This window comes from Lontra canadensis, unplaced genomic scaffold, assembly GCF_010015895.1.
Source record: "Lontra canadensis isolate GAN:19392208 unplaced genomic scaffold, GSC_riverotter_1.0 scaffold80, whole genome shotgun sequence".
NCBI classification, from domain to species: Eukaryota; Metazoa; Chordata; class Mammalia; order Carnivora; family Mustelidae; genus Lontra; species Lontra canadensis.
In genome coordinates this window covers 6,152,995-6,177,599 of record NW_022631074.1, presented here as the reverse complement: position 1 = coordinate 6,177,599, position 24,605 = coordinate 6,152,995, and the positions used below count along the sequence as shown (strand labels likewise).

General features: G+C 36.2%; 2 protein-coding genes across 4 annotated transcripts in view; both read right to left on the bottom strand.

The window, feature by feature from the left end:
* NSUN3 (NOP2/Sun RNA methyltransferase 3) overlaps positions 1-12,483 on the bottom strand; it is a 56,264-nt gene extending 43,781 nt beyond the window's left edge. Inside the window, exons 1-2 of one of the 2 annotated variants that reach the window (XM_032882240.1) lie at positions 12,337-12,483; positions 11,462-11,571 (exon numbers count right to left, since the gene is read on the bottom strand). In XM_032882240.1, the coding sequence (XP_032738131.1) occupies positions 11,462-11,571; positions 12,337-12,348 (122 nt within the window). In that variant the 5' untranslated portion in view covers positions 12,349-12,483. The remainder of the gene's footprint in view (positions 1-11,461; positions 11,572-12,336) is intronic. The other variant, XM_032882239.1, reaches the window with a different exon arrangement.
* Positions 12,484-19,601: 7,118 nt separating this feature from the next.
* ARL13B (ADP ribosylation factor like GTPase 13B) overlaps positions 19,602-24,605 on the bottom strand; it is a 69,515-nt gene continuing 64,511 nt past the window's right edge. For both annotated transcript variants that reach the window (XM_032882236.1, XM_032882235.1), the window contains one exon: positions 19,602-19,862. In XM_032882236.1, coding sequence (XP_032738127.1) covers positions 19,786-19,862 — 77 coding nt within the window. In that variant the 3' untranslated portion in view covers positions 19,602-19,785. The remainder of the gene's footprint in view (positions 19,863-24,605) is intronic.

Genomic DNA, 24,605 nt, shown 5'->3' with positions numbered 1-24,605 from the left:
CTTCCTGCAGAACATCTTGCCAAAAACACACGGCCTGTCTTTTCATACCTCTGAATACATCAGAATAGACTGTCAATCATTTTTTGCACAAATGTTTTTCATAAAGAAAAAATTTAAAACCTGAGACTGTCACTAGTGGAGGGAAAAGTACTATCATTAAAGGGCATTTGGAGGAGTGAGTGTTAAAGTCTTCCTCTCAGGAAATAAAAGCATGGAAAACTAACTATAGTGAACTCTACAGTAAGAGAGTTAGTGAGGCAATCAGTGGTTCAGATGATACAAAACCAAGGATGGTTTAAAAATCATTTATGGATTGACAGTACCACCCATCCACCACCCTCCCGCCTTCACCAGAAGATTCTCTTTCCTAATTTTTTATTTAGTCCAACAGAGCTCTTAACAGTCACAAGCTCACATCAACTGACATATGATACAGCAGGAAATATTTAATTTATTTACAAGCTGACCTTTCTAGCTGAGTTATTTGGTAGCCTCATTAACCATGGTCAATTAAATAAATTCCAGCTGCTACTCACCCCCGAGTTGACTATGTGAGAAATGGCTGGATTGAAATATAACACCTGCGACTGGAACTGTGCCAGGTGAATTTCAACTGGGGGCCAATACGTTAAACTGCTTTCTCCTTTACTGCTTCTTACTATGATGGTCCACCATCATGGGAGCCCAGTTTGTCTGTTTCAGGAATTCTGGAAGAGGACAACCTTTTTTTTTTAAGAATGTACTTTGCAAACTTTAGCATGCATCAAGTGTCTATAAGAGACTGCTAAGCTCTACTCCAGGATTTTCTGATATAGTAGACTGGAAGCAGGAACTGAGAATTAGCACTTCTAGCAAGTTCTCCAGTGATAATGGTTCTGTTAATCCTCAGAACCACACTTTGGGAACCACAGCATTAAAATGGACCCAAAGGGAAGATTCGCAAATGTCATGGTTGTAACTTTTATTTCAGCCCATCCTAATCTTACCCTCGAAACAGGATGAAAATTTACCCAGGGTTCTGACTCGTGTAACAGAGAAGTAATAGTAAGAAACATAATTTAATTCATACGATTGGAGTGGCTTGTCCCATTAGCTAACAATGGTAGGGTATTTTCAATTGGTTAATATCTGACAGAGCAAATCTGGTTTTTTTTTTTCTTCAGAATTTCCAAAGCTATTTTAGAAAGCTTATTCTTTCAGATGAACTTTAGAATCAGTTGGGTCAGTTAAAATAATTTATAAAATATTTGTGTAGATAGATAGATAGACATCTTGGCTAGGATTATATTAAATGCAGTAAAATTGGGGAGAATTAGCATCCTTCTTGTATTTAGTCTTTCCAACCCTGACTACAATGTTTCTCCAATTAGTCACATTTTCTTTCTGATCCCTCAGTACAGGTTATTATTCTTGCCTATCTCCTTTTAACCTTATTGTATATAAAAGGATTGTTAGTTTAGGAACACTATTTTTGTGTATTATACAATGTTAAATCTTGAATGATAAGGAGGAATACCATAGGACAAAATGAGAAGGGAAGTTGAAGGACAAAGGCAATAATAGCACAGGCAGACGTATGAAGGAGGACAGTACGTTTGGGTAATTAAAAGTAATCTGGGGCACCTGGGTGGCTTAGTCGGTTAAGCATCTGCCCTCCACTCAGATTATGATCCCAGGTCCTGGAATTGAGCCCCGCATTGAGCTCCCTACTTGGCAGGAAGCCTGTTTCTCCCTTTCCCCCTCCCCCTGCTTGTGTTCCCTTTCTTGCTGTCTCTCTCTCTCTGTGTCAAATAAATAAATAAAATCTTTTTTTTTTTTTTTTAAGATTTTATTTGTTTATTTGACAGAGAGAGACACAGCGAGAGAGGGAGCACAAGCAGGGGGAATGGGAGAGGGAGAAGCAGGCTTCCTGCCACGCAGGGAGCTGGATGTGGGGCTTGATCCCATGACCCTGGGTTCATGACCTGAGCCAAAGGCATCTGCTTAACAACGGAGCCACCCAGGTGTCCCAATAAATAAAATCTTTAAAAAAAAAAAAAAAAAAAAGTAATCTGGTGTGGCTTGTGGCAGATTATATGTGTCAAGTATAATGTGATAAAGTTCACTGAAGGACCCTAGGGGAGAAAGCCTCATTGGATTTAAAAACATATACTTATTGGGGTCCCTGGGTGGCTCAGTCAGTTAAGTATCTGACTCTTGGTTTCAGCTCAGGTCATGATCTCAGGGTCCTAAGATCGAGCCCCACGTGGGAAACTGCTAAAGCTTCTCTCTCCCTCTTCCTCTGCCCTTGCTTTCTCTCAAATAAATAATCTTAAAAAAAAAAAAAATATATATATATATACACACACACACACATACACACACACAACACATACATACACATACTTCTGGCAGAGTGAGTCAGCAATCTTCAGAAATTATTCTCATTCTCTAACAACTGGATGAAATAAGACCTTGCTTTAAAAAAATTTGACTCCTCCTAACCGGTACGCAACCTTACTGAAGTCCTTGCACTTCCTGGAATAAGTTTTCTTTAGCCTTTACCAGTCTCAGGATAAACTGCTCCCTCTGCCTATAATGACCTTTCTTCTGACCTACAATGGCCCACCTAAAACCTGGCTGACTCCCCTACTCTCTGCTGAGGGGCCAGTTTAGGCTTTATCTCCTCAGGGAAACCTTTCTACCTACAACTTAATCCACCCACCCCACCTCACCCTAATAATAAAAATTACTAATCATAAGTTTACAATATGCGGGCCGCCTGGGTGGCTCAGTGGGTTAAAGCCTCTGCCTTCAGCTCAGGTCATGATCCCAGGGTCCTGGGATCAAGCCCCACATCGGGCTCTCTGCTTGGCGGGGAGCCTGCTTCTCCCTCTCTCCCTCTGCCTGCCTCTCTGCCTACTTGTGGTCTCTGTCAGATAAATAAAATGTTTTTAAAAAATAAATGAATAAAATAAGTTTACAATATGTATTTTTCATACTTAGCTTATTTAACCATCACTACCGTGAAGGACAGCTATTACCCCCATATTAGAAGTTAGGTAACTGAAGCTTCCCGAAGTCTGACAACTCACCCAAGGTTCTATCACTATTAAGCAGAAGTACCTGATTCAAAATCTGGCTGACTTTAAAGTCTAACAAAGCGTGAGACCTTTGTACTGTAGCACTAGCAGCATACCACAGGGAGAGACAGAATTTTCACCCCAACCTTGGACTAGCGTCAGTGCCCTGGCCTCCCACTGCTCCTAACAATTGGAATAGCCTGATACATGCTGCCTGGAGCACGTGCAATGGGACCACTTGATGAAGGGACTGCTCAGGATGGTGCTTCCTACCCCTGAGAAAGCAAAACAGCATATTAATGTGGGTCTCAGCACCATACCCACCCTCACCCCACCCAACTACCAGTGACCTCCCCTCTTCCTAGCACATGCGCACAAAGACACACACACTCACACTCCAGTGCACTGGTAAGGATGATGCCCCTGGGCCTCCCAGGCCAATGGTTACTCAAGTCCAAACTGGATAGACAAGTAGCCCAGCAGATAATACAGGGAGTGTACATTAAAGGACTTAAGAAGACACTCACCAGGGACCACACTCCAGCACTCCTCTCAAGATTCATGAGGAGTCTGAAGCTGTTCCACTTACTGGTCTTCGATGACAGAAGTTCAAGTACCTCAGCAGCCAGGAGAACTGGACCCACAAGACCAGTAACCTACAGATGTTTGCTCGGACCTCCACGGGTATCATTTTGAAAAAAACTATGTACCCTCTGGCACGTTTTAAGCTGACATCAAAATCTTCACCATAGACTTAAGAACTTAATTTCCAGCATACTATAAAAATTGACATTTTCAAATATAAATTATACCACTTTTTAAAATGCATCCAGTGGAACCTAAATACAAGAGTGATTATGAAACCCATCACTGTCCATTTAAAAATTCATGGACTGAATCTTCTCGAACAGGTGAAAATTTTAGTTCCTTTTTCTATTTACATACTATTTCCCCAACATAACTTTATTTTAATCCATTTTTGTGCCTGAAATCTTTTATTACCCTATCACACCTCTCTGCCATAAACAACACACATATATACATATATATATACTAAATCTGTTTTCACTGTGGCCTAAATCTCTAAGTGTTAAAATGGTAACTTCTGGATTCAGTTATCAGTAAAATTTTTACTATAAAATTGATCAAAATACTTATCATAGATTTGATAATTAATAAACATAAAAAGGGAAGTGTTAGGAAATGGATCTCAATGAAGTAACTTCCCTTCCCACCACCCCACCCCCCAACCCTGGTCTTCATATATCCAAGAGATGAATATTACCGAGGGCTATACTGAGTCAGGGTTAAAATCAACTATATTCCTGTTTTGTATTTTTACAAGGGCTGAGAAAAACCTTCACTTAAATAAGTGGGTAATAATTAAATATACTTCACTGTAGCGATGTCTCTCTTTTTGACTTCTATTTCCTTCTGAATTATAGTCCCAAATCACTTAAGCATCTATCTTCAAAAATATTTTAATTGATCTGTTAGTCGACAACTCAACTGGAGCTCCTTTACTTTTGCTAAAAGCAAAACTTGGAAACCACCTGACCTGTCAAAGTATTTGTTGTCATTAGTCATTTATTTTTTCAACCCTTACAATGACATTCCAACAGTCTCTGACTGGCAGAGGTGTTATCACCCTGGAGAACTGCAATGTGGAAGAGTCAGGACAGTGAAAGTGTGTCCTCTTTTTGTAAAGTGGGAGAAAGACAAAAGAAAGGTAGTTGAGAAAGGAAAATAAATACTCCCTTAGGCACATAAGGATCAGAGTAATTTTGTGAAAGAGAATACATGAAAACTGAAAATCCGGAAGTTGATTGCTATAACTTACCTGTGCACACATATCCTTTGAAAAAATTGTATAATGTATTATTTGGACAATGTTATTTGATGTTATTATTTTCATTCAACTTTTCTGTGACTTTATTCTTTTCTCTTAGTACTTATTCTACTCTCTAGTCTACCTTCCCATCAAATGATGAGGATAAAAAATCATCTTATCTAGGAATTGCTAAGCACAATTGGTATAACCTTGTCGATTAGAAACCAATTAAATTTTTATGGTTATAAAAGTAAAAATCCGTTTTACTGCTATTGGTATCCACTAGAGGGTGCTCATTCAATCATTTTAAAAGTCTGGTTTAGCAATGAATCCATCATTCATGGAAGTACACCTAAGTATGTTTACAAGACTTTCTCATTTTTATTCCTCAGAGATTCTAATGATGAACTGACTGCCCCCTACTCTTTCTTGGCATTGTTTCTTTAGTGCTTCTCATAGAAGGCAATCTATGTCCATATTTGTTATTCACAGTAGCTCAACTAAAAGTCCTAAGTGATGGTTTGCGTCTCTGGTAGAGACCAACCTAAGGTGAAAATACTGCATACACGGAATCCCTTTTATCAGGAGACATGTGCATACAATCCCAGGGCTGGGACTCCACACCCTGCATAGCAGCACACTTGGTAGAGGACAAAGATGGATTTTAGTATCACAGGCCTAGATTGGCCAGTAAAATTGGTACTTTCTAACTTACGACTTTTAAAGGGGCTAAAAGTTACTACTTCATAGGGATTTGCACAAAGTACGGTTGAATATTTGTGTAAAGCTAACATAAGGGACAAAACAGAAATAGCTCATTTCTGTTTTCCCCAACCATCCTACTCCATCTCATTCACAGATTCTTCTAATGCAATCTGGCTGTATTTTTTCTCCTCTATATATGAACTACGTGAACTCTGGAGAAAAGTGTCTAATAAAGATTTCCAATTAATCCTCCCCTCATATACAATTGAGGGCAGAATATATATAATCCATCTTGGTATACCCAGTGCTTAGAAGAGTACTTGGTTTATAAACACTAAAATTGTGAATAAGTAGATGACTTGCTCAAGTCTTAAGATATTGGTTCTTCAAGACCCTCCCTTGTCAGAAAAGACAACTTAATGAAATTATGACAATACAATCTCAAAAGAATTACAATAGCTGTTATCAACAAAATGCAATAGAAACACACTGTCTAGGATATATGGGTCAGGTTGATGGAGAATTGGTTAAAAACATAACAGTAATAAAAATAATGCTAACACATATCGAGGGCTTACTATATGTCAAACAAAATTCTAAAATTTGCACATACATAAAATCATTTTATCTTCCCAAATAATTATATGAATTAGATCCTATTTTACACATAAAGATAGTGAGGGGCAGAGATTTTAAGTAACCTACCTAGGTCATATGCTACAAGATGCAAAGGTGGGATTTGAATGCATATTTTAACCACTGTACAGAGGGAAAAAGGAGAGGGTCATTCCTGGCAGAGGGAATAGCATACACAATCCCAAAGGGATGAAGGATCCTGTGTAGTCATGCTAAGGTATTTAGTCCAAACATAATACTGCAGACACTGGGGGGCAGAGGAGGCTTCTCCTCCAGGAGTGGCACAATGGAATACGATGGTACTTAGAAGCAGCAGGACAGAGGGTAAGACAAACTCCCAAAGCTCCTCCAAATGTGAGCTCTGTTCCATTAGGCAAGTTAATTAGCCCCCATATGCTCAGTTTTCCTATCTGTAAAGTGTAAATAGTAACAACTATCTTAGAAGGCTGTACAGAGGATTATGTGAGTATTCATAAAGTGATTAGAACATTGCCCGGCAGACAGTGTCATAAAAGTGGTTACATATAAGCCAACAAATAAATACTAAAGGCAGGAGACTATGTAAAGGGACTACTGCAATATGCCAAGTAAGTAATGATGCAAGCTTAACTGAACAGTAATAAAGCGGTTACAAATGAAATCCAAACGAAGAAATTTCTCAGGAAGAAGCAAAAGCATCTGGTGGGCATTTAGATTATGATGGAGGCAGAGTAGTAGTGTCTGGCAGTCCATGGTTTGGGAGCTGCCAAATTATCAAGGCCAGTCAAGGTAAGAGGTACATGGTGCAGAGTACAGGGAAGTTCAAAGCATGAAGCTTCCACATGTGCTTTCCAGTGGAATCAGGGGCAAGGACAACTTTTCCCTGCAACAATGTATGACCACATGCGTAAGAATACCTCCAAGTAGGAAGGCTCACCAAAAGCTTGGTGTCTAGATTTTATTGGGGCCCAGTCACATAATCATGATCAACTGGCTAATCTTTAGTGTCCAACTCCTCTGGAGGTCAGAGGTGGGAAGCCAAGCTGATACCATGGGCCACAGCCCCCACCATAAATTACAGTTAGACTTTCCAGTGTGGCCTAACCCCCCAAGTAAACAAGGACACTCTTGGGCAGGACATTCCAAGGGCTTAGAGATAACCTCCCAGGAGCTGAGGGCAAATGTCAGGCTTATTTTTGATTAAGGTTCATTCCTTACCTTGAAGGTCTGGAGGAGAAAAGAGGAAACATATTGATGGTGATAACTTCAACAAGGGAGAAAAAATATGCAAGTGGCAAATGACAACATAGGTTCAGAAGGGAAAATAACATGCTTCTGAGATTGCCTAATATCAAACTAAGTGAAATGACCAGAAAATACGGAGACGTATGGAACAAAGCTGAGAGAGGACTGCACAGCTTGAGAAGGCAGCATAGTGCGGGAAGTTCAAAGTCATGCCATGAAAGGGATTCCCTGAAAGATAAACAGGCAATGAGAGGAGCAAAACTTAAACTGACTGTGAACAACTTTAAAGTGCTAGTCACAGGGTGACTTGTAAAAAGTGTTATTACAAAAAAATAAAATTTAAGTAAATACTAAATCTTCCCCATTATCTACATCTCTTAGGTAAGAAAGGAAACTAAAAGTAAGTAAATCACTTTCCAGGTAGAAGACAAAAATGCACTCACCTTTCTCTGGAAGTAAATACACTCTGCAAGCATGACATTCCAAATAAAAGTTAAAAAATATATATATATATTTATTCTTACTTCCCCAAGCCATCTTCCATGTTCAGACTACTTTCTGAGCTCAGCCTTTATTTTGCCCATGGCAAATTTAGCACATTTATGCAAAACTTAAATCATCATAAAAACGCAACAAAAAGGTAGATGAAGCAGAAGGCACAGCTAATTAAATGGATTTGAGGTCCACTGCTCATTTAATGTAGGGTCAAACAATAACTTATAAATCTGTCTGAGCACATTAAATAGAAAAATAACTCATTACAGGGTATGGGTAGCCAGACTACTATAAAATCTGAAGACACTATCCCTTTAAAAAAAATTTTTTTTAAATCATCCATGAATGTCTAATTACACCCAGGTGTGAGATTAGGAGTTAGGCAGTGGAAGTTCTTGAACCAGAAAGCCTAGATACAGATCCCTGCTCTGGCACTTATGTAAACTTGGGAAGTTACTTAAATGCTATGTGGTTTCATCATGTGAAAAATGGGAAACAAACCTCAGAGCTTTGTTCTGAGGATCACATAAAGCCAATACTATCTGGTACATAATAAGCATGCAGTAGAAGTGTGGTTGTCTGGCTACTCTCTGTGAGTAATTTTACATACTAAAAACATAATGAATTTATTACACTCCATTATCATTCTTCTTCTTTTTTCTCTGTGACAGAAGCTACCCATTTTAAAATCCAGTTTGAGGGGCGCCTGGGGGACTCAGTTGTTAAGGGTCTGTCTTTGGCTCAGGTCATTATCCCAGGGTCCTGGGATAGAGCCCTGCATTGGGCTCCCTGCTCAGCGGGAAGCCTGCTTCTCCCTCTCCTGCCCCTCCTGCTTGTGTTCCCTCTCTTGCTGTGTCTCTGTCAAACAAATCTTTAAAAAAATAAATAAATAAAACTAAAAATCTAGTTTCAAGGGCACCTGGTGGCTCATTGGGTTAAGCCTCTGCCTTCGGCTCAGGTCATGATCTCAGGGTCCTGGGATCAAGTCCCACATCGGGCTTTCTGCTCAGCGGAGAGCCTGCTTCTTCCTCTCTCTCTCTCTCTGCCTGCCTCTCTCTCTCTCTGCCTGCCTTTCTGCCTACTTGTGATTTCTCCCTGTTAAATAAATAAAAATAAAAAAAATCTTTAAAAATCTAGTTTCGAAATAAAAACCACAACCACAAAATATTTGTTCATATTACAGTATTTACAAGTTTCTAAAACAGTATAATTTGTCCTAAAATTAACTCAGAACCACCTCAGACTTTATTATCAGTCAATATTTCATTTGTTTAAAAAAAAAAAAAAAGCTTAAAGTTGTCCTTTTAAGTGAGAAAGCATTACTGAGTTTATCCAAAAAGAGATTAGTAAGACAACAATACGACTGAATCCATTGTCTATAGCTACATAACCTTTTTTTTCCTGAGCAGTATGTACTGGGCTTTTGTCCCTCGCTTCAGAAGCAGTGCTCCCTCTTCTTTCAGCCTAAATTGTCTAGTTCTTTTTGCTAAGATAACTCCTGTTAGGTCACCAAAGGCTGGCTTCTCCTCAGGTCTTTGCTGGCACCCTCTGTCTTTATTAAATAAGACAAGGTTCTCCTGTCTATTTCTATCAGGATATTTATGGAATTAATAGTTCACATAGTTTTAAAACCAGCCTCCTTATCCCCCATGAACATCAGACTTCAGGCAAACTGGATATGGGGACTGTCTTGCTCTTTATATTCCACAGGGCATGGAATATACTGTATAAGAACTCAATGGAGGCAAGGGAAACAAAAGAAAAAAAAATGAACTATTAGGATTTCATCAAGATAAAAAGCTTCTGCACAGCCAAGGAAATAATCAATGAAACTAAAAGGCAACCTTCAGAATGGGAGAAAATATTTGCCAATGACGTATCTGATAAAAAGTCCAAAATATATACAGAACTTATCAAACTCAACACCCAAAAAACATTTAACCCAGTTAGGAAATGCAGAAGACATGAAAAGACATTTTTCCAAAGACATACAGATGGCCGAAAGGCACATGAAAAGATGCTCAACATCATTCAGCATCAGAGAAACACAGATCAAAACCATAATGAGCTACCACCTCACACCTGTCAGAAAGACTAAAATCAACAACTCAGGAAACGAGATATTGGTGTGGATGCAGAGAAAGGGGAACCGTCTTGCAGTGTTGGTGGGAACACAAACTGGGACAGCCACTCTGGGAAACAGCATGGAGGTTCCTCAGAAAGTTAAAAATAGAATTACCCTATGATCCAGCAATTGCACTACTTCAGGAATTTAACCAAAGGATACAAACATACGGATCTGAAGGGGCACGTGCACTCTGATGTTTATAACAGCATTATCAACAACAGCCAAACTATGGAAAGAGTCCAACTGTCCACCGACTGATGAATAAAGAAGATGTGGGGTGTGTGTGTGTGTGTGTGTGTGTGTGTGTACGTGTGTGTGTGTGTGTGTGTGTACTTATATACATACATAATATCACTCAGTCATCAAAAAAGAATGAAATCTTACCATTTGCAATGATGGAACTAGAATGTATTACGCTAAGCAAAGTAAGTCAGCCAGAGAAAGATAAATACCATATAATTTCACTTGTATGTGGAATTTAAGAAACAAAACAGATGACACAGGGAAGGGGGAAAAAAAAAAGAGAGGAAAGCAAACCATAAGACTCTTAACTATAGAGAACAGACTGAGGTTGCTGGAAAGGAGGTGAATGGGGGAGAAGCTAAATGGGTGATGGGCATTAGAAAGGGCACTTGTGCCGAGTACTGGTTGTTACATGCAGGTGATGAACCACTAAATTCTACTCCTGAAACCAATATGACACTATATGTTAACTAATTAGAATTTAAATAGAAAATGAAAAAAAAAAAAAAAACACCTCAATGTAAAGAACCCATGTAATAACATTCTGACCAAAAGCAAAAGTCACTAAGCATAGAAATCAAACTTACCTCACTTACTTCTACGCATGAAAGATGTTTTCAAAAATACACTTAAAAAAAAAATACTTAAATAATTTGTTTGTGTGTGTGTGTGTGTGTGTGCGTGCGCACGTACATGTGTTCAAAACATAGCCTGCCGAAAACACAGGGAAGAAATATAACCAAATAAAATTACTCTAGCTAAGACAGAGCTGTGCCAGCTTTAAAGACTAATTATCTTCTGAATTTTCAGAAACTAGTCAAATACCCTCAAAAGTTCTAAGGTTTTTCTGTTACAGTATAATTAATTTTGTCAAACTAGTGGGCATTCCTGTTTCAAAGATTAAAACAATTGCTCGAGGCAAGGCTCTAACATTTTTTTCCTTACTATTACTACAAAGTTTTCTTTCTCCCCTTTTCATTCCTAGGATTCCATCTATTTCTTCAGTTCTTCTCTTTAGTCTCTGTAGGAAAAGGGCACCCAGATTTAGATTCCTTTTTTTATCCTCAAGCACCCCTCCCCCAAAAAGGTTTTATTTCCTGTTCTATCATAAAGCATCAAGAGATGAATTATACTAACCTTACTGTATTCCAGGCATCTCCAAGTTCTTTGGAATACTGTTTCTCAAAATGATCCAATACAACTCTGCAAATCTGTTTTGCAAGCTTCCCCTCTGATTTTGCTTTCAGCTATGATGATAAGAAAATGTTGCTGACACAATCTGATATTACAAATTTATTAAACTTCACACTAGCAGTTTTTTTTCTTAAGAACATGTTTTATGATCATTATTAGTTCTTTCAAGGGAGCATTACCTCAAATATAACAACACTCTATTTATGAAAAAAGAGGGTTTCTTCAAATAATTATTGCTCATATGTAAAGCAAAGATTAAAGGCTTTGTGGCGTTAAAAGAAAAAAAAAATTAGTGGCCTTAACAGAAGCTGCGTCAAAGAAACTGAATTAAGCCACTCTAGGTACTAACATTTGGGGAAACTGAGTGAAAAGCCTATGGAGATTAGTATTATCTTTGCAACTTTCTTGTAAATGTAAAATTATTCTAAAATTAAAAGGTTACTTCGGAAAAAGAAAAAAAAAAAGTCGGTCGCTTCCTGTGTAAACTTCCTTGCAATTCTATTTCATTTACTCATCCAAAGTTCAGCGAGGTATTACCACGTAATACTGTTCTAGGGTCCCTGGATAAAGCAGTGAGAGTCTCATATCCTGAGGAGCTTGCATTCAGCTCTGCAGGCTGGACTGCACAGGTGAGTCTTGGGAGAAAACAGCAGAGAACGCTCAAGAGAAAGCGTTCGAGTGTTCAGCATTGCAGCCTTGAACTGTGAAGCCAGAGACGCCAACAGCTCGCGAAGTTCCCCCATCCCGACCCCCTCCCTCGCCACCTAGTCCCGCAAAGTGATTGAATCAGAGGCTCCCAGTCGAGTACCAGCCCTCACCCGGGTCAACATTATCCCGCCGCGAGATGCCAGACAAGAGATCTACACGACCCAGCACCTAAAACCTCCAGGAAATCAAAAGCACGGCCTCACATGCGAGGTTCACCCTCTTGCACTTCTATCCCTCGCTTTTCCGGTTCAACTCCCCGCGAGATACTGCTTTGCCCTCCTAGTCGAAATCTCGCCAAAGGGGTGTAGGTCCCGCGAGAGGCACGAGCGCGCAAAGTTACTTCCGCTGGCGGCTGGTGGGGGCGGTGCTTACTACCGAGGGCGTAGCTTGACCCTTGGGCGGAGCCTTGAGTGGCTGGAAGCTTCAAGGGAAGCGTTTCACCGAACAGCCGGTGCTGTGTGCTTGTGACTCAGTAAAAAAAAAAATGTTAATTTGTATTAGGTTTTGTATAATGACCATTGTTGTAAAATGTTCTCAGAGGCTAAGCTAGTTACTGAATTAATCCATCAAATTTGATAACCCCCCCCTTTTAGCTCAGATATTCAGAACTAAGGGTAATAGGGATGATAGGAAGAAATAAGGCATGTATTTCCTAGAGATGGACAATGGGGATGATCTCTCTTTTAACGGAGAGGGTTAAATGTTTAATTGAAATACAGTAAAGCACTTAGCACAAAGGGTAGGAAACAGTAAACGCCTAAACGTCAGCTGCTGCCGTGTATTATTTTTACTATCATGATCTTCAAGATTATGAGCATTACGTTCTGTCTGATACCAAATGCCTGAAGACCAAAATGACCCTACACTGTAGCCTCCCACCCATCTTTACTAAGGGCAGTGTTACATGTGCTGAGGAAAGTATTACACCCATTCTAATAGGAACAGCACTTTATTTGCTCTTTTAGTGTTACTTTTTAATTCCTCCCTTGTAACAGCAATTAGCAATTCATCAAGAAATCAGTGCTTCTTATGGTCCGTGATATTTAGTGAAAATCATCATTTTGAGACCTTTGATGCTCAAAATATCAGTATAGGCATATACAATAGGTACAAATCTTCGAACCATGTAGAAAGGGAAAAAATCATCAATAATGTGATTTGAAGCTTAATACATTTACTTACACAACTTCCCCAGTAATCTAAAAATAAATTTAGATTTGGTGCAAAAGAAAATAAAGTATTAAGGAGTGAAATTATTAAATGCATGCGGTTGGTTGGTTGTTTAGAGAAAAGTCACTAGTCTACCTTTCAGCCTCTATACATAAAAGATTATATTTTTTTCTATGTTCATTTCAGAATGTTGCATTTATTGAATTAATATGGTAGTATATTTGCAAAGTAGACATTTAAAAGACTTTTAAGGAGATAGTAGAAATCATATACACTGTATTTCTATTATGGAAAGGGGATATGTAATGCTTGGAAAGAGGTCATATTGGTTCTATTATATAATTTTTGAATTTTCTATTTCCCAATGTTTCTATTTTCCAATTTTAAATAAGCTAATGCATACTGATGAAAATGGAAAAACAAAAGCCTATGAGAATGAAAATTGAACATAATGCTACTAGAGATCATATTGACATCTTGATGTATTCCTCTAGTTTTACGCATTTTCAAGTTTGATCAAACAGTATATATAATGTATCCTGCTATTATAAGCATTTTCTTATATTAAAAATTCTTCATATATAACTTTCTAAAAGTTGCATAGTATTCTAAGGTATGGAGGTTACTATACTAGTTTACCTTCTTACTATTGATAAACATATTTGCTCATCATTCTTTCCATGTCTGATAATCTTACAATTTTTATTATATTCTTAGTTTGAATAGGTTTCAAATCATACTATTTATGTTTCTTTTGTAAATTACCACCTCATGTCCACTTATCTATAGATGTCTTAGTGCTATTTTTATTTATATTAGAGATAAAATATATAAATTATATATTTATTTATATTAGAGATGTTAACCATATAACATTTTCAAGTACCTTCCCATTTCTTTCTTACAACTCTTTAAATGTAAAAATATCTTAAAATTTTATGCAGTAAATTTTTTTATTTTGTAATTGATTCCATTGCTTTTTGGCTTGGAAATTACTTCTCACAGAGGCAAGCAATTATTTGTTTCTTTCTCCCTTTTTTTTTTTCTTTACAGTTTGATCTTTAATACTTAACTCATTAATCTATCTAGAATCAATATTAATGTATCATGAGAATGTTAGTGGACTTCCCCTACCAAATACCTACTAAAGAATAAACAAAGGTCCACACTTTATTTTAAAAATAGAAACTGTTACCAGACTTGTTTTAAACCCTGGCAGATATAAATTGAGCTGACACCAACACCAGAAATTGTATTTTATTATTATTATTACTATTACATTAAAGAATAAAGCAGCTTAATATGTACTTAAACTGGGCAGGAAAAGAATTTTTAATAAACCTAAGCAATTTTATTGTGAAGTCATTTGATATAAGAAGTGTTTCAAGATAAGAATACTTTATAGACTTCTATGCATTTTATGAATTTTCATATTTACATAAAACATAAAACATTCATATTCATGTGGAGGTTTATGTGCCAAAAAGATAAAGACAGGCTTTACAGTAAAACAATCCACCATCAAGAGACCATTCGCTCCTTAAAATGAATGGCAGAAAAACACAACAGAGAAATCCACCATCAAAGCGAGAGAACAAAGCTTAGTTTACAGGCAATCTTGAACTATCATTTCAGGAAAATAGCTTATTAGCTGAGGCTCTCATTTTATTATTTTAGGCCTCCCAAGTGGTGTGTACAAACTCTATCATAGAATCCAATGGGATTGGAAAGTAAATATAACTTGTATTTTTATTTAATTTTATCAAATCTTAAAAAAAAAACAAAACCTTAGGGGGAGGTATATGTACAAAGTGCAGTAGAGTATGTATGTTAATTATGAGCTGAAACTTATCCCCTCAAAATTCACATACTGAAGCCCTAAGTCCTAATACCTGAGAATATGACTGTATTTAGAAAGTCTTTCCAGAGGTGATTAAATTAAAAAGGACCTTTATGGTGGGTCCCAATCTAATCTGACTAGTATCCTTATAAAAAGAGGAAATTTAAACCCTGAGACACTAGGTATAAACATATACAGTGGAAAGACCACATGAGGAAATAGGGAGAAGCAGGCCATCTATAAGCCAAGGAGAGGAGTTTCAGAAGAAACCAGTCCTGCCAATAAGGTTCCAGGTTGATCCTGGACTTCTAGACTTCAGGCATGTGAGAAAATTAATTCCTGTTGTTTGATCCACCCAGTCTTTGGTAGTATCATGTGGCAGATCTACCAAACTAATATAATAACTTATATATTATATATATTATATATAACTTAAATATTATGATTCATTTACCTAGGTCATAAATTCTGTTTACTAATTAGCACACAGAATTTACGACTCGGGCTCTAAACAAGCAAATAATTTTCTTCCTATTTTTCCTTCAATTATAAGCTGATTCCCTTCATCAAAGAAAATTCATTTCTGATTTCCTATTTCTTTCCCCCCAGAAAACAGGTTTCCATTATTGTTTCCATGAAGCTAATGGATTATTATTTTGATAGTTTATAATCATATATATATAATTTTTTTATTTTTTATTTTTTTTAGATTTTACTTATTTATTTAAGAGAGAGAAAGCAAGAGAGATCACAGAGGGAGAGGGAGAAGCAAACTCACCACTGACTGAGTGGAGGTCCTATGTGGGGCTCAATCCCAGGATCCTGAGATCATGACCTGAGCCAAAGGCAAACTGAGCTGAAGGCAGATGCTTAACGTAGCCACCAAGGTGCCCCTCTAATCATACTTTAATGTAAGTCTTCAAATATCTAAATTTGTTCTTTGGATCAGCTGGAATATATTTGTTGATAAATAGTATTAGCAGAATCTCAGTTGCAAAGTCTACTCCACTTAGAGAAAAACTTAAGTATTAAAGCCAAAGATAATAAAGTTTATAAGCTACAGCTTTATTTGTATAAGCAGTTTCACTTTTGATAAGGTTTTGACACCAAAAAGTATTAAGTTTCTTCAGTGCAGAATGGGAAAAATTCAGTAACATGAAGAGCATACCATATAGAACCAAGTAGCAAATAAAATAAATTATCACAATAAACCAATACTTAGAGATCAGCTGCCAAAAAAAAAAAAAAAGGCATATTCTACAGATAATTTATTTATGGACTATTCAAAATACATTTTTGTCTGGGAGCGTCTGGGTGGCTTGGTTAGTTGAGTCTGACTCTTGGTTTTGGCTCAGGTCATGATCTCATGGCTCCTGCGACTTAGCCCAGTGAAGGGCTCAGTACTCAATGCAAGGAGTCTATTTCCTCCTTCTCCTACTCCCTCTCCCTCTGCCCTCCAGATCTGCTCATGTGCATGTTCTCTCTCAAATAAATAAAATCTTAAAAAAAAAAAAAAAGTTTTACATATTAAGTCCTTTGTTTCACACTGAAAAGACCGTTCAATTTTAAGCTTGCAGAAAGCACAGCACTTAATTTTTACAAAATTATGTTTGATTCTCCCATCATAAAAGCAGCAAAATTTGGGTGCACCTGGGTGGCTCAGTTGATTAAGCATCTGCCTTCGGCTCAAGTCATAATCCCAGGACCCTGGCCCCTGGCCCCTGGGATCAAGCCCCGCGTCAGGCTCCCTGCTCAGCAGAGTCTGCTTCTCCCTCTCCCTTTCCCTGCCGTTCCCCCTGCTTGTGCTTTCTCTGTGTTTCAAATAAATAAAATCTTTAAAAAAATAAAGTAAGCAAAATTTTAAAAACTCATTTGTAAAATTGAGGAAAACACACAACGAATAACTAAAAAATTCATTATTTAATATCAATTACATGCAATACTGTATGCATGTTATATATTCCTTTTGGGCATATAGAATTATCTTTTAAATAAGTAAAAATATATATCTTTGGGTAAGTAATTTTAAGAAAAGACAGACATTGCATCATCCAGGATCATGAGGTGATACATTTTTAATTGCCTTTAAAATGACAGTATTCCTGGGGCGCCTAGGTGGTTCAGTGGGTTAAAGCCTCTGCCTTCGATTCGGCTTAGGTCGTGATCCCAGGGTCCTGGGAGTGAGCCCCGCATGGCTCTCTGCTCAGCAGGGAACCTGCTTCCCTTCCTCTCTCTCTGCCTGCCTCTCAGCCTACCTGTGATCTCTGTCTGTCAAATAAATAAAATCTTTTTTAAAAAATGACAGTATTCCTTTCCATATATATGAAAACTGTACAGAGAAAAAGTTTTCATGTAAAATAAAGTCATTATTTTAATCTATTGACTTAAGATTTCTTCCAACAGTCATATCTGAAAATTCCTTTTCTATTTTCTTACCAAAAAGAAATCACTTAAATTTATCAAATGAAAAGCAAAACTGCATACTGATATAAATTATTTTTATTGTGTGAAAATGTCATAATCCATGATGATTAAGAATAAAAACGCAGCATATAACAAAATAGGCATTTACTTGTTAAAAGCAACCTGGATTTACAAAACATCTTTTAAAATATCTTTAGAATGCTTTAGGAATACAAATTAATTTTTGAGAGATATATAAAACATTTATTTCACTATCATGTATTTCATTTAAAAAATCATTTTTATTTATTTTTAATAAATGAATTCAGTATTATTGCACACTACAGTATCACTTACAGGAAACAAAAAATGTTTAAACTTTTATTTACTCTCAAACTAGATGAAAATTAAAAGGATGACAAAAGTATAAGTTTTTTTATACTTATAAGTGTTTAGAAAAATGAATAAATGTAAATGTTACAAGCAGGAACCAAAAAGATATACAAATAAGTTTCACTCTAAAATCCTGTTCAAAATTTACATTTTTTCTTCCTGTGTTGCTTTTGCTTACATTTCAGCCACCTATCAAATATAGGCTGTTATGAATTTTACATCTGAAGCAGAATGCTTTTTACTCAGTGTGCCTGGTGCACAAAACTTCAAAAGACTGCGTTATGATGCTGACTAGAGTAATAAGTGACCCAACTAATGAAAGTTCAAGGACTTAAAAAATCTGACTAAATGTGATGCTCCAAAGTAAAATAATCGTATTAAACTGCTTTAGATATACTTAATCTTGTTACTGTTAGATACTAGTGTTTGTTGTCAGTACAAGTTAACCAAACTTACAATTTTAATGAGGTGATAGGATTCATGTTGTTTATAACACTTTCACCTTGATATAAATGTATATACTTTTAATTAAGTGCAAATTATGATCTAATACTCAAAATATATTCCTAAAAGTTTGCTTAAATAGAGAATCCTATAGATGCCATTCTTCAGTGCAAGGGAAGTGCTATTATTTTAAATTGAGAAATAATTTTGGAATTCTTTCTTTATAAAAATAATTTTAAACCAACTTTTTTATTCTTATTGACTTAGTACTCAAGCATTTCCTAGTTATAAAACTAAGTGTTTGTACCCACAGTGTCTTTTCAGTCTTCTTGCCTTTATTTTCAAGGCACAAAAGAATTAGAGTAAGAGTCACTGCAGCTTCTGACAGAATGAGGGACAATGAGCACCATTATCTGAAAAAGTCTATACCATAAAAGAGGTGTTCACTGAAAATTTTAATAATATCTCACGTAACATTTTTATTAATTTAAAAAGCATTTAGATCAAGAAAGTATTTCAAGTCTCTTTCATTTATTGCAATCATCACCAAAAAAAAAAAAGCAAACAACAATAAAATGAACCCTGCTTGGGTAGTATTTGGGTAGTATTTTCAGATAACATAATTTGGAAAAATAAAGATCTAAGCAACTAGTTTTAAAAGGTATTATTTTAAAATTAGGTAAAATTAGGATGTACATTTCAAGAACAATACTATTATAAAACATACCTAAAACCATATAAATATGTCCGTTTGTATAGTTCATGTTTGTCAAGTAAATCAACTCCATTTCCATTAAACAAAACATCTATAGAAAAGTGCAGTCAATATCATAGTAATTAAAATTCTTATAAGTTTTAGAAAAATATAAAAAGTTAAAAATGTAGGTTATAAATTCCTAAGATTCCCCTTCCATGCACATGTATGTTACAAAAAATGTGTAAGATACAGTAACAAAGACTATTAAACAAATGGTAAAGAAAGTGTGCAGAGTCCATTGGCTCTTTTTCTGAAAAGGTTTTCCTTCAGGAATATGCCCATGAGTGGGACTGTAAAATCCAGAGTCAACAATAACTCCTGCTAACTTGATTCAAATGCTCATCCCATCTACTGATCATTTTGCTTCCTTTTTTTTTTAAACCGTGAATAACATGGATAATTGTCAGATCAGTCAAGTCTTTGGCTATTCGACTCCTTACTGAAATTGTATGGTTATCTTGTCCTAGTCATGAATGTTTAGGGCTTTTCTTCTTTGAGAAAGAAGGTCCTCTAGTTGATCTTGTCTGTATTTAGTGCATCCATGTGACTTGGCTATGAAATCACATCATGAGAATCACTGTTAGGTCTCTGTCGCACAGCCAGCGGAGGCAGTGGCTTTCCATAGAAATCTACATAAAGAAGGGATACCAAAAAACAGTATGGTAAATCAGAATTTTTGATGCAATTCGTTATTTTCCAACCAGCACCTTTAAAAAAGTAAGGTGCTCTCACTTGATGGGTAGAATAATGGATGAGGAGAATAGACAAAAAAAAAAATCAAAACCCAAGAAAACCTGAATAAATTCAAAACATAACCACTAGTACAAATTCCTAACTCTAGATTATAAATTAATCTCTATTTGATTTAATAAAAAGCCTTATCTAACATATATACATATATATTATTTTTAGGTCCAATTACATGTTCATATTAGTGTAAAACAAATAAATACTCACAAATCTATGGAAGTTCTTGCCAAGGCCCTGATAAGTCATTATTTGTACCATCCATATTCTCATCCAATGGTTATTACTTGTAGGTATTTTGCAAAAAGAATTAATTATCTTAGTTTTCTGGTAGGTAGTAATATTTTACAATGATGCTTCTCTATAATTCAGTGATTTAAAGTGTATATGATACAAAGAAAGTCTTATTTTACATTTCTTAGTAAGTTCCTGTCCCTTAATTATTATCAATTGGCTTAGAGTTAATAGCATATGTAAACCTTTAGTAAGAAATTATTTTCTAGCCTATTACCTTAAAATTATTCTGGAAGCATAGATTTTTAGGATCACTTGAAATAAATATATTGAAAATGTGTTAGAGTCCTGTTTCCAGTTTCGGATATATTGAGAGTTTGGCCAACTAGCCCTAAATGAGCACATGCCCTAGAAAACAGCCTGCAACATCACAAGTAAATGTAAGTTCCTGATATAACTCACCCAAATGTCCTTTGTGATCAAAAGTATCCCTCACCTGCCAGAGCCTTCTGTTAGATAAGACCCTGATGGAGCTTACAAAACCACATTTTTTTTTTTGTTTTGAATTCACCAATTTGGCGTTAGCATATGGCCCAGCTCCTGCAGCTCTCTCTGCCTGCACCCTGCCTTGATCTCCCCCATGGAAACCTCAAGGTATGCCACATATTTCCTCCAGGACCTGTGAGTAATAAATTTCTCCTGTCTCAATTTCTTCTGTGGCCTTTTTGAACCAAGACTTACCATCTAACATCCAGGGGCCCTACTTAACAAGTGTTAATTTAGCAAAGTCATAACATCATTTAAGGAGATTGGAAATCACCACTCCATCCTAACAAGAAGTAAAAAGCTGAACAGACTACAAAATCAACAAGTCATCTCATTTCCATAAGAGGGGAAGTCACAAGACAAACCACTGCCCCAGTAATGGAGACAGACAGGCAAATATAGGGAGTTTCAGTTTACCAAGGCATATATTCATGAATGGAAACTGCCAAAGGCAGGAAAACTGCCCAGCTAGGAAAACCTGAACTTTGATGAATTGCTGGAGGCTTAGCAGGAACAAATCTCAGAGTTAAAAACTCCAAGGAGACTAAGTCATATGAGGATTCCTGCGATATTGTGAAATTTGTCTCCAGGAACATGAACAAATTTCCACAATAAATATTGAAGAAAAATCCCCTACCACTTCTGGCAGGCGAGGAAAAAAAGAAACCATTTTTAAATACCCCAGAACACTCTGTTTTGGGGCACATGGCCTGCCCTCAGGGAAAACTAGTTAACTAGAGCAGTATCATCAAACCCTAACTGACCTGGGGAAGAAGACCACCAATTCCAGCTGGCACTACCCATTTTGTCTACCGAATGGGGAAGAAAAAAACTGAGAAATTCTTATGACATTCAGAGTCCAGAGGAACTGGCTCACTAAAAGACTGAGATCTCATTATAGAAATATAGAACACTTCTCTTTCCATCACACATCACCACCATATTACTGAAAGCCAATTTCAGTAATTCAGTAACTTCAGAAAGTTTTTTTCACCTGATATACCATGTCAGACAAAACCAAAACAAAACAAGGCATTCCAGAAAGGGCAAAAAACCCAAAATGTGAAGAGACAGATCAATCATCAGAACAAGACATGGCAGGAATATTGGAATTATCAGGCCAGGAATTTAAAATAACTATGATTAATAAGCTAAGGGCTTTAGTGGATAAAGCAGACAGCATGCAAGAACACATGGCAATGTAAGCAGAGAGATGGAAATCCAAACAAAGAACAACAACAAAAAAATGCTAGAGATAAAAAAAAAAAAAAAATCACTGTAACAGAAATGAAGAATGCCTTTGATGAGCTTATTAGTAGATGGGACACAACTGAGGAAAGAACCTCTGAGCTTGAGAATAGATCAATAAAATCCTCATAAACTGAAAAGCAAAGAGAACAAAGACTGGGGGAAAAAACAGAAAAGAATATCCAAGGACAGTGGGACAAGTACAAAAGTCATACCTTATTTTTAATGCAATTACCAGAAGAAGAAAGAGAAAAAAGAATGGAAGCAATATTTGAATCAATAATGACTAAGAATTTCCCCTAAGTTAATGTCAGACATCAAGGCACAGATCAAGGTATCTAGAGACCACTGAGCAGGATAAATGCATATCTGGGCATGTCATTTTCAATCTACAGAAAACCAAAGAAAAGGAAAAATCCTGAAAGAAGCTAGAGAGGGAATAACACCTTTTTAACAGAGGCTCAAAGCTACGAATTACATGCAGCTTTTCCTCAGACACCATCCAAGCAAGAAGAAAGTAAAGTGAAATATTTAAAGTGTTTAGAGAAAAAATAAAACAAAACAAAACATCAATCTAGAATTCTATACCCTGCAAAACTGTCCTTCAAAAGTAAAGGAAAAATACACTTTTTCAGACAAACACAAGTTGAGGGAATTTATTGTGAGTAGACTTGCCTTGCAAGGAATTTTAAAAGTTCTTTAGAGAGAAGGAAAATAATATAGGTCAGAAATTCAGATGTACATAAAGAAAGAAAAAGTATCAAAGAAGAAATAAGTAAAATGAAATCATATTTTTCTTCTTAATTGATCAAAAAGATAAAAGTCGGTTAAAAAATACTAACAGCAACAATGTATTTTGATTATGTATATGTAGGTATATATCTTATGAATGTATGTATATATACATATATTCACTTATACATGCTTATATATTAAGTTAAATGAATGACAGCAATGACACAAAGAACACAGAGAAAGGAATTAGGATTATTTGATTATTTTAGGTCCTTGCACTACCCATTAAATCTATAGTGTTGTTTGAAAGTGAACTTGGATTAATGTAAATGTATACTGCAAATTCTAGAGTAGCCACTAAAAAAAAAGTAAAAAAAAAAAAATTAGTTTAACTGATACACTAAGAAAGGAGAGAAAATGGAATCACATAAAGTGCTCAATTAAACCCACAAAAAGCAGGGGCACCTTGGTGGCACAGTTGGTTAAGTGTCCTACTCTTGGTTTCAGCTCAGGTCATGATCTCAGGGTTGTGGAATGGAGCCCCGGACAGGCTCTGCCATAACGAGGAGTTTGCCTGAGATTCTCTCTCTTCTTCTGCCCCTCTCCCCACCCTATTCCCTCTCTTTTTGCTCTCTAAAATAAATAAATCTTTTAAAAAAAGGCCACAAAGGGAGAAAAAGAATGGAAGACAAAAATAGGAACAAAGAATGAGGGCAACAAATAGAACACAGTAATGGATATGCTAGATATTAATCCAATTATACCAATAATCATTTTGAAAGTCAGCGGTACAACTGCAACAATTAAAAGATAGAGACTGTCAGAGCAGATCAAAAAATATGATCCAACAATAGGCTGTCTACAAGAAAATTACTTTAAATATAGAGAAGTATTAGGAGAAAATGGCTTTTCAAGCAACTATAAATTCCAAGCAACTAGTAAGCTGCAAGGATGCCCTCATAAGTCTCGATGCAACAGCGCAACAAAATGAATTAAAGGTATGGATTTCAAAGCTGGACAGACCTACATTCAAATCTTGATACTGCTACTTAGTAGCTGTGTGACCTTGGAGTATAAGTTCCTCCTGCACAAAATGGGGATATCCCTGCCCATCTTACAAGGCTTTTAGGAGAATTAAAATGAATTAATGTACCTGAAGTGTTCAGCAATATGCCAGGAACACAATGTACCTGAAGTGTTTAGCAATATGCCAGGAACACAGAGTATACAGTTAATATTATTGCTATATTGTTGTTATAACTTAAATTAAAACAATTTTGACGAATTTTAAATATGACTTTTCTAATTTCTTAAAATCAAACTTAATGAGAATTTTAATACATAACAGAACTCAAAATTAACCCAAGGTGAGTATACTTCCTAATATGTTATACTTTTAGAATTTAGAAGTATACTCCTAAAATGAGAAATCACATACACACGGCAAGAATTATCTTTCTCCCTCCCAAGAAGTTATTTTATTTTTGAGGTAAGGATTCTATATTATTTCTTTGCCAGAAAATAAAATCATTCTATACAAAGTATGTTTCTTATTGTCTTAACTATAAGGGATTTAAGTCGATGTTAGTACCCAACTGATGATAACTGGGCACTAACTGATAATAAATCAACTTAATTGCTAACACACATTTTTACAAAGAGCTTCAAACTTTTTAAACACCAAATTGAAGGGTAGTAAAACTGCATACAAAATTTTATCTTCATTCACATTTTAAGATTAGAAATATTCTTTTGTTTAGTGCATTTGGAATTTCTAGCTAACAGAATCCTTGATCTATTTCTCATAATGTATAACACACAACATGTTAATGAAGTATGGGTTGAGAGTGTTTATATAGTAA